The following is a 10,545-nucleotide window of genomic DNA, read 5'->3' on the forward strand; positions in this document are numbered from 1 at the left end:
ACTTTTCATGAAATACTGGTACTTGCGTTTCCTTCTCTGAACTCCCCCCCCCCAAAAAAAACACACACCACTTTCCTTATATTTCATATCTCCGTATGATTACCACCAGTTGCAACTGGCAGGTCTTGCTCCATTTCATGATCTGCAGACTCTGAACTCTTACACTGAAACACGGAACGTTTTAGTCAACAAGTAGAAACAGGAACAGTTGTAAACAAGGCAACCCTCCTCCTACAGAACTCTGCACTCTACACACCCATGGGAGCGGTGGCTTACATCACGCATGCAGTCTTGATTGCTGCTCAGACATGTCTGCATACAGTGGTAAGACTGATTAAATATGTAGATAGGAGTGACCTCCAGTACAAAACACACCTCTGCAGACTATGGGTAAATAGCAGACGATGTACTAGCACAGCCTTTGGATTTAAGAGCATGCATTTATGTCCTTGTGCTCTTAAGGTACATGTATCCACCCTCCACCAACAGATTTACCAGTACATGTCATAGGTAGACTCCTGCAGCATTCAAAATACTCCAGAGCTTGGAATTTTTTTCTTTTTCTTTTTGGACTACAGCTCCCAGAATCCCCATCTAGTCTGGGGATTGTGGGAGTAGTATTCCCCAAAATTATTTTCCCAGTCTGTAGTTTAAATTTAAATCCAAAACGACATGGATGAGAGTGTGAAGAGTTTTGGCCCCTGCTCCCTGCAGTGTTCTCCTGTACTGAAAACCTGCTCGGATGAGTTTCCTAGCCTTCTGAAACAGGTATTAAAGGTTTTAAGACAGGCAGGTGCTATAAGGAGGGCAGTGTTGACCAGAATAGGTCAGTGTTTCACATTTCCTGCTTGAGCCTGCTGAAACCGCTTTCTCAAGTGCAATGACAGCAGCCAATACTGGCCCCACATACGTCATTGAGGGCAGAAAGAGAAGTTACAGATAATCTCTGACATTAAAGAAGAACCAGTTTGCCCTAGACGATCCAATGGTTCAAAGGATAGGTATTTGACTCCCCCCCCCGCCCAGTCTTTACAAGAACATATCACAATGCAACCACATGGAGAAAAGCCCATTCAAATCATTCCAGCTTGAAAAAGTAAACGTTCCCCAGTGGCAGAGAGCAAAAAGGGCTGGACTGATTCGAACCAGCTTTTGCATCATGTAGTTAGTAAAAAAAAAAATATTTAGAATCTAATTATGTTGAACAAATCCCATGGTATTTGACCATGGAATCAAAATACTGACATGGAAAGAATTAGCCAGTCAAATACTATTGTCAGCTGAGAACATATTAACACCTGGAAATTATACACTAGGGGCTTGTGGATGTTTCCTTTGACATTTGGGCCTGAGGGGTTAATTTTGCCCCATGCAGGTGGTCTGCCTGCAATTGGTCCCACTTTCGGACTGGACGGTCTCCATACTGGTCTACATTGTTGACAGACACTTTTGCATGCAGAGTGACACGATTGTTAAAATCCAAAAGGAGAGATCATGTGAAGTGTTGGGCTTTTTTCTCTCTATCGCTACTTCATCTTCATAAACACATTATTTTCTCAGTGAAATTGCGGGGACATCTTTTTATATATATATTCTCCTTGGCTCTTTTGCAAGTACAACTTGCCTTAAAACCCCATGTCACACAGTTAGGGATTACTGTAAATGAATCAATCAATCTGTGGCAATCAATCTGATCAGGGTGCTACGCAAATGATGAAAAGATGTGTGGAAAAACAGCGATTGTGTTAGTTCTTTCCCTGGGGTGAGCATATAGCATTTTGCCGGGAGGACATCTTCACAATAGGCAAATAACAGAATTGTCAGAATTTACACAGGAGTAGTTGCATTCGCTTGCCTCAGCATGTTGGCAAAATAAGGAAAGTGTGTGGGGAGGAGGGAAGCAAAGCACTTCAGTCCTTTGAAGACTAAAAGATTTGCAGTGTGAGCTTTTGTGTATCCAAAATCCCTAAATGAATGGCTATTTCCAAGGTGGGTCGTGCATTAGCTGTGTGCTGTTCTGGAACAGAAGAGAAAAACAAGTTTTGCTGTGACGCCTATAAAACCAGAGCTTGGGACATGTTACTGTCTTGTTGGACTACAACTCCCAGAGTACTGACATGGGGATTCTGGGAGTTGTAGTCCCGCCTTTACTCATGACTAGTAACAGGGTATATTTGGTCGTAAGCTTCGGAGCCTTCATCCCCACAGTCAGATGCTGAGGAGGTGTCCGCAGGAGAGACCAGGCGAGAAGGAACCGTGCCCTTCCCTCGCCTTCCCCTCCATACCCCATCAGCTTCCTTTCCCCAGCCGTTTATTTTTTTCCCGACATGCCCCTCGCGGGGAGATTCAAACCCAACAACAACAACAACAGCCCCTCCCGCTGCGCTGGGCTCTTTCCTCCTCCTCCCTTTCCCTTCCTCAAACCCCCTCCGTTTTCCCTCCCAACCCTAGCAACAGGCGGACACGATGCCCGTTGGCCAGGCGTCCGGATGAGCCTCGCGCGGATTGGCTGCTCCGAGTGGAGGGAGGCGGGTCTGCGTGACGCCTGTTTCCCCGCCCCCTTCGCGGGACCGTAGGGGGAGAAGGCGGCCGCCATTTTGTGCGCGAGAATTTGTCTGTCGAGAAGGCGAGTGCGGAGGGAGAGGCGAAGAGAGGGGCGAGCGGAGTTGCGCTTTCGAGGTGAGGTTAAAAAAGGGGCTAGCGTTGACCATGGCGGTGTTGGGGTGACCGTGAAGGGCGAGTGGAGTGAAGTCCGGGGTGAGGTAGGCTGAGGGGGTGCGCCGCCATGTTGTGTTGCCGCACAGAGAAGCCCAAGAGTGTCTCTTCGGTCCCCCTCAGCTCCTGGAGGGACGGTAGGACAGTGGAAGCTGAGGGAAAGATTTGACAAACCGCCTTGAAGTCTCCGTCTTTTGCTGAATGATGAATTGTTACGTTTTATTATTTTTCTTTAATAAACACCCACAGTAAACTATGGAGGCCTCTTAAAACTCTTTTGCTAGTGATACTGGAAAACAAGAGAATCCTGGTCTGTATCCATAGACTTTTAACTACTTTGGGTAGAGGACACCAAACTCCCTATTTTGGACTTTTTGGGGGCCAAATAGAGGTTTTTGCGAGCGGCTGTGTGATGTAGTGGATGGAATGGACTCGTAGGATCTGGGTTCAAATCCTTGTTTGGCCATGGAAACTCCTTGGTGGTGGTGGTGGAATTGGCTGTGGGGAAGCCACTGCTTGAACAACTGGCATATCTTGAGGATCCCTACAAGTTTTGCTACTAGAAGTTGGTAGTGACTTCGGGAAACTCCCAAGGAAAGAGATGGTTTAGGAGTGAAACTGTTCGTTTGTTATTGTGGGGTAAGTGTTTCCTTTTCTCTTTCATCCTTGTGATGTGGCCTTGGAAATTCCCCTTGTGAGTCTTGTGTCAAAGAAATTCAGGTGTCAGCTAGAAATTCTCATTTGGTTCAGAACCTGACATCAGTGGTTTTCCTCCAGTAGTGCTGGAAGGTAATAAAAGGGGTCTGTGTCAAAAGTTGCATCGTGAATTGCTTGTCAGATAAATTGTATAGGTGAAAACAAAGTTAAAATAGGAAAAAAAGAGAAAAGTGTGGCGCCGATGAAATAGACTTGTTCCATGAAAGCTCACTTTACAAATATAAAAATACAGTAATAGTCTTTCAAGTGCCACCACGTTTTTCTTTTTTTGCTCTTTGTTTGTATTTTGTTTTCACCTCTGCTTCTACAGACTAACATGGCTACCGCTTCTGCGCCTATTATTGTAAAGTTCTAAAAATCTGTGTAGTAATTGAGTAGTAGGTTTTTTAAAAAGCCTAATTGTTTTTCACTTGGCTGTGTTAAGTGAGCAAAGGAAGCCAATTCTTGTGACCATTGTTGGCCCAGAGGAGACAACAAAAGAATCCTGTAGAAGTTTAAGATGTAATAAGTTGTATTTGTCACAAAGTTTTTTGTTGTTTTTGATGCAGTACAGAGATTTGAAGTTTAGGGAAAAATCAAGGAAATGTTTTCCTGGTTTTGTTTTTTAAAAAGGAAAAATGGTTCAAGGGAATTTCCTCCCATATTTTGCCAGTATTTTTATGGGTTTTCAGTTCTCTAATACAGCTGCCTCCTTAGAAAGGTGCAGGGAAGTTGATGAAGTTTTTGGAAGCAATTTGAAATGTCCTGTATAAATAAACCAGCAGTTTTTAGCCTGATGCTCTCTCCAAATATGCCAGACAATAAACCTTCGTGTTCCACAGCTAGCATAGTCCATACTGGCTTGGAGTTATGCTGTAGTTGAACATGTTTTTTTAAATCTCATTTCTGACGAGTCTTGAAGGGTTTGTTTGCTTTTTTGGGTCCCCCCCCATTTCCGATGGGTCTTGCAGGGTTTCTTTGCCTTTTGCTTTGCTTTTTTTTTGCATTGCTGAAGGGTCTTGAACAGGTTTTTTGCTTTGCTTTTTTTGCACTTCCGAAGGGTCTTGCACGATTTGCTTGCTTTTCTTTCCCCTCTCCCATTTGGGGGGGAATGGATTGTGTTTCCGATGGGTCTTGCAGTGGGTTTTTTGGTGATTTTTTTCCTTTGGCTGGAATGGATTAATTGCATTTCAGTGCATTCCTATGGGAAATGGTGCTTCGACTTAAGACCATTTCGAGTTATGACCGGAGTTCTGGAACCAATTACCTTTGTAAGTCAAGGCACCACTGTATTATGACTAAATTATGCTTGTCATCTGATCTGTTGATCATACAGATAAATTAACAAAGATCCTTGTCAGATTCCCTTTAAATAGAAACAATAGCTAGCTGGATAGTTCAGTGTTTTAGGCATTGGCTGCAGAGCCAGAGGTTGGCAGTGATTCCCCACTGTTCCTATTAGGGGAAGAGCCAGTTTGTGTAGCCTTAGGCAAACTGCATAGTTTTAGTATGGCCCCAGAAGAGAAACCATTTCTGTTCTCTACCTAGAAAACCCTGAGAAGAGTAGTTATAAGTCAGAATTAACTTGATAGCACATTGTTATTATTGATATTATCATTATTCAAACTAATTTTTTATCATTGATAAATCTTTAACTATAAACAGTGAAACATTTTATTGTTTTGAGGGTGGCTACTCGGGTTTTCAACAAAAAATATGTCAAATTAATCGAGTTGAAACCGAAGATGTACTTGTTATGGGAGTACTTTGAGATTTATGTTAGACTGGCACAATTCATTCCTTTTTTTAAAAAAAAAACTTGGTATTTCATTTTAATTATGTTGATAGACAAAGGTTACAATCATGTGAAAAATTGGATTTGTCTGAAAATTTATAGCTACTTCTAGTTTAAAACCCACCTCTGAATTCAGTGAATTGTATACTTAAATCTAGATATAACTGGTAGCACACACATTGTGGAAATGAAAACACAATCTATCTCAGTTATTTTAAAGAGAGAAATGTAGAACTCATTCTAAACTATGTTCCTTACTAAGTGCTATTTTTGATTTGACCTTGTTCAAATTGTTTTCTTTTCAGAGCTGGGACTTCTATCCTTGAAGCCTGTGTGCCAAGAATCCGATGTTGGGCTTGGCTTCGTGGCTGAAAACAGCAAATCGGCCCATGAGAACTACCATCCCCAGCCAAAGGAAGGGGTTTAACAGGAGTCAGCATCTATTCTTTCAGGTCTGGCAGCAGGAGAGAGGGCAGGAGGTGGAGACTGTGGAATCTGAAAAGCGAACTGAAAGGTAAAGAGGGCAAAAACATGTTGGGTTCTTAAACCTTGGCACTTCGAACTGCTTCTAAATGAAACTTCTTTGTCCAGCTGCGCTTAATTCTGTAAACAGTATCTTGGTGATAGGTTCCTGCTTTCTAGCGTAGAGTACATGCAATCACTCACTTTGCATGAAGCCATTAATGTGTTTTTATTAAAATATTAATTTTTCCTTCTGACCTACTTTTGAGATTTGGAAATTATGGTTAATGTCAGAATACATTCTGTTACCAGCCTGTGGTGGACTTGTTTGTGGCATTCTTATAAGGAATATTTGAATCTTAAGGTAGACTAGTATCCAGTTCAGTTTTCCATGTGCATAACCGCAAGAGGCTTTGGCAAAACAGAGTGGTGAGTTTGCATGGCTGCCTGTGCAACCAGACCATTGGCTTCCTACCACTTCTGCCTTTGCAGTTATGTTCATGGCAGACTTAAAACATTATTGGCTGTAATGTTTAATACAGGACCAGTATGTTGTACAAGGAAACTTCAGCCCTTTTACTGAACATAGAAAGATGCGTTCCTTGCCCAAAAATACAAAAAACAAAACAAAACAAAAAAACCCACAAACAAATCCACACCTAAATCTCACAGGTCATTACAATGTTTTAAATACTTTGTCTTGCTAGTATGTTTTAGGAGAGAATCTAGTACTGTAGTCTCAAACTTCTAGGCATGTTCCTTTTGGTATATTATCTACAAAAAATTGTAACAAAGTGTTTGTTTACAAAGTATTAAGTTCTGTTTTGTCTTGAATTAGTTTTGTGTAGTGCATGTTTATTGCTCATTTAGGTTTGTTAAATTCTAACAGTGTCAACTGCCACTACAATTTATGCCTCTTCAAGTTTTCAGGTGTGATTTATTCTGCTCTGCAAAGCAAGAACATTCTATTTGCATTTCAAAAAAGGTAGTTTTGTTTTCTGTTGACAATTGAATCTTCTCTTGTTAGGTGACACTTAAGTTGAAGATGGGCGGTGGAGAAAGGTTCAGTGTTCCATCTAGCCAGCCCAGAAATGCTACTAAGAATCATCAACAACTGAACAACAGGAAAAAGAGCAAAGATCAGAATTCCCAGATGAAGAAAATCCATAAAAAAGAGAGGGGGCATGGGTGCAACTCATCATCTGTAGCATGGCAGGCCATGCAAAATGGGGGGAAGAACGCAATGCATTTTCCAGCTAACCAGAATTGGAATCCAGTGCTATCTAATTCACTCTTCATGTCTCAAGCCAACCAGAACTATGCTGGAGCAAAGTTCAGTGAGCCACCATCTCCAAGTGTTCTTCCTAAACCACCAAGTCACTGGGTGTCTGTTTCACTTAATCCTGCTGATAAAGAAATCATGACTTTTCAACTTAAGACCTTGCTTAAAGTCCAGGCTTGAGATAGTTTTAATTGTACATTGGGGAAAATGACACACTTCTTAGTTTGATATCGCACAATGTGGGTCCATGTTGGTTTCCAAAATACAAAGGCACATTTTTTGGTATTACACAAGCTACATATTACTAGATTGTTGAATTGTCTATCATTGGGAGGGCTCCCAGACCCCATTAACTTTTCATCCTTTTTGGGGTTCTGTGCACTGTATTCAGTTCTGTAGCCTACTGATGTGCAATTACAAATCAGAAGGCAGCCTGAACCTATTCCCGGCCATAACCTTCATTACTAAGTGTTTTGACACTTAATTTCAACTACCTTGTGTTCTAAACCTGCTTGATTGGCCATATATTTTCAGAGGAGTTGGAGGGATGCCATAGACCAAATTCTGTCAGATAAAATGCAATATAATTGCAAAATGTATACTGTGAGATATTGTAAGCTTTCAAGTCAGATTAGAAACTTGTTTTCTGATGAAAGCTGTTCATTAAAATATTAGCACACCTAAAAGAAATCCACTTAGATTATAATGTACATGTACAAGTCTTTTAGTTTACTAAACTACACATTATCTTAACAGTGATTAGGAATGGTAGTTTGAACAGGAATGTATGCATCCACCCATAGCCCTGTGACCAAAATGTAAACATTGCAATCTGTGTAGCACTTGTTGAATAACAGAAACACTGGCATACAGTTGATCTCTAGCTTTTGAACATGAACAGCTTGTGTGTGCGCCAAGTAAAAGAATCTTTGCATTGCCAGGTGACTGCCAAATGCTTCAAAGGTTTTTTTTAACCAAGAATTTTACTGAACTGTGTTTAAAATGTGTTCTGCGTATTGTTTACTACAAGAACTATGAAGGTCAGTATGAAATTGGATAACCTGTATTAGAGTTTAGCAAGTGTAAAATACCATTTATGGATGGAAGAAAGAGCCATGTAAATAAATGTAAAACTTGTAGCATATGTAAATTTATGCTGGGCTTTCCTGCCAAAATAAAATATTTTAGTACGAAACTGCTGAATGTAAAAAAAGACCATGCTAAACATGGCATGATTTTTTTTTAAAAAAAACTTTTGTTAAAAAATATAAAAAAGTAAGAGCACACATCTGTGCCATTGCACTTGAGTATCATTGAAAGCATTTTGACTATGTTTTCTCTTAGGTTGTCAGTTAAGACTGAATCCAGGCGCTGATGCCAACTAGAGTAGACTGGTGAATGCAAGGAAATTATGTCAACATTTTTTGTGGCCCTGCTTATTTGTGAGGTCCACTTTTCTTGGGACTAATACTTGAATTTAGCCCTTGGATTTTCAAGTAAATGTGGTACAAAGAATGCTGGTTTTTTAAAACAAAGGGTGCAGCCCAATTTTTGCTAAATGCAGAAAAAACATAGAATCTGTTGGAACTGAACTGTACCATGTAGCTGTAATCCAATGCAGTTATCTGAAAATAAGTTTCAACACAGGCAAAAAAAATGTGTGATTTTGATTGTAACCAGTAAGTTTGCTTTTATTTTGAATGTGTTAAGTGACATTTCACAGGCAAACCAGTTAGAACCTTCAGTATTCTGAAACACCTGTCTTCATTTTGTAAAGGTTTTTGATCCTGTATTTAGTTTGGAACTATAATATTTCAACTTGGCACTTTCCCTGACAGTTTTGTGACATGACTTTTGGAAATAATTTCATGACATGTTTGTAGGAAGCATTGCTTTTAGTTTGCTTTTTACTTGGCCAACAGTAGCTTCTTTAGAATTTGGTGACATTTCAAATATTGTTCTTAGTTCCTGACTTTATAACAATGCCTCTGAAAATAAAATTCCTTCTATGGTTATTCAATGACAAAAATAATTTCCAACAGTAACCAGTAGTAATGGAGAGAATATCTTAAAGTAACTTGGAATGTCTCAGGGCAGCTTCATTACGTCACTACTCACACATTCAAAATAAATGCTTCCAAAGAAAACAAATTGATCATCTTGCTCAATATTATGTCTTTCCCAAATTTGTCCTTGATATTACTTAAATCATGGTTATGTCCCAAATAGCATTTTGGAGGTCTAAATTTCATGTTTGATGTACTGTTTTTATATGAATTGGAAACAAAATTTAAATAAAAATCCTTAACCTCTTCTCCCCCATTAATGTGTTGGTTTATTTATTTAGTAAGCAAACTGAGCCAACAAGGAATTTAGCTCAGCACAGTAAAGTATAGTCCAAATTGTAATCTGACAATTTATTCATTTGGCTGAATGGCTTAAAGAAAAGTATAATTTGTAGAATTGTGGGTAATGTCAGACTAGGACTCGGGGCACCTGGGTTCAAACCCCTGCTTAACCATGGAAGTTCACTATGGCATGACTATGTTAAACTACCCCTTGAACATCAAAGCACTATTAGTGTTGCCATAAGTCAGAAGTGAATTGACAGGTATATGAGAGAATGGGCAGATTTCTGCTGCAGTGGCTCCAGTAAGTAACAAAGGCAAACAAATCTGCTTGGGCTGGTAAAAAGTTTTCTTTTTAAACAGGCAGTAAGTTCTGTATGTTACAGTATTCACCAGGATATTGCTTTACAGCTACTGAGAAGTGCTGCTTTTTAACTGCCTTGCCCTAAGTCTATTGTCCCTACAAGAATGCATGCATGCAGTGTGTGCTGCTTATGGATATCCAGTAAACAAAATGGCAAAGTCATAGCAGGGACCCTTGATTAAACAAAATGTGTACCTCCTGCAGCCTCTGAGTAATAGAACACTAAATAGCCCATGAGATCATCTTTCATTGGGCTGGAACCATTTCTTTAATTTGTTGCAGTGTTTACAAAAGGACAAACCAACCCCCCTGTGGCTGATGAACTTTCAGAAATGGTGACAGCAACTTGTGTAAGAGGCTCTGGCAAATGAGAGGGACAGCTAACAGCTGTTCTTCTGATCATGTTCTGATAATTACACAAACTATTTCTGTCCAAATATTCCAAAAGTCAATCCTATCAATTTTAGTATTTCAAAGAGGTAGAATTCTACACATGGACTCAAGTAGCTTAGAACAGACCTGTTTCATAAAATTGCCTATCGCCTTATGAGAGAAGATGGGGGTGAGACCTAGTAACAATCTATTTTTAAAAAACCATAGAAGAGCTTAAGTGTGTGCATGAGGAAGGAGAGATGGAAATAGGGCAGGTACAGTATGCTGGGTTTCATGCTAATAAGAACTTGCCGGTATTCCATTAATCTGTGCCTTCACCCTCAAATTCAGGCTTAGACCACTATTCACAGCATGAGTAAATCCACTAGGGTGAGACAGCTGTTACATGACTTCCTGTTTAAATAGTAAAAATACCTCATACATTTAAGAATGCCTTTGCAAGAGACTTTCAATTCACAGGATCAATTAATGTTCTTGCATACTTTGGAAG

The 10,545-nt window shown here is 40.0% G+C and overlaps 1 protein-coding gene across 3 annotated transcripts; it reads left to right on the forward strand.

Annotated features, from left to right (window-relative positions):
* The first annotated feature begins 2,551 nt into the window (after nt 1-2,551).
* PNRC2 (proline rich nuclear receptor coactivator 2) lies at nt 2,552-9,272 on the forward strand. 3 transcript variants are annotated; one of them, XR_013538367.1, is made up of 3 exons: nt 2,552-2,679; nt 5,512-5,720; nt 6,696-9,272. XR_013538367.1 is itself a non-coding variant. In XM_078379934.1 (2 exons), the coding sequence occupies exon 2, from the start codon at nt 6,714-6,716 to the stop codon at nt 7,128-7,130; it is 417 nt and encodes a 138-aa protein (XP_078236060.1). In that variant the 5' UTR covers nt 5,582-5,720; nt 6,696-6,713; the 3' UTR covers nt 7,131-9,272. The 3 variants fall into 3 exon arrangements, 1 of the variants encoding a protein (XP_078236060.1); XR_013538368.1 differs by having other exon boundaries at nt 2,600-3,354; XM_078379934.1 differs by lacking the exon at nt 2,552-2,679 and having other exon boundaries at nt 5,582-5,720.
* The last annotated feature ends 1,273 nt before the right edge of the window (nt 9,273-10,545 follow it).

The sequence above is a fragment of the Pogona vitticeps genome, chromosome 9, assembly GCF_051106095.1.
Source record: "Pogona vitticeps strain Pit_001003342236 chromosome 9, PviZW2.1, whole genome shotgun sequence".
Classification (NCBI taxonomy): domain Eukaryota; kingdom Metazoa; phylum Chordata; class Lepidosauria; order Squamata; family Agamidae; genus Pogona; species Pogona vitticeps.

Coding starts and splice junctions, on each gene's coding strand:
- PNRC2 (XM_078379934.1), top strand. CDS start 6,714: ATGGGCGGTGGAGAAAGGTTCAGTGTTCCATCTAGCCAGCCCAGAAAT.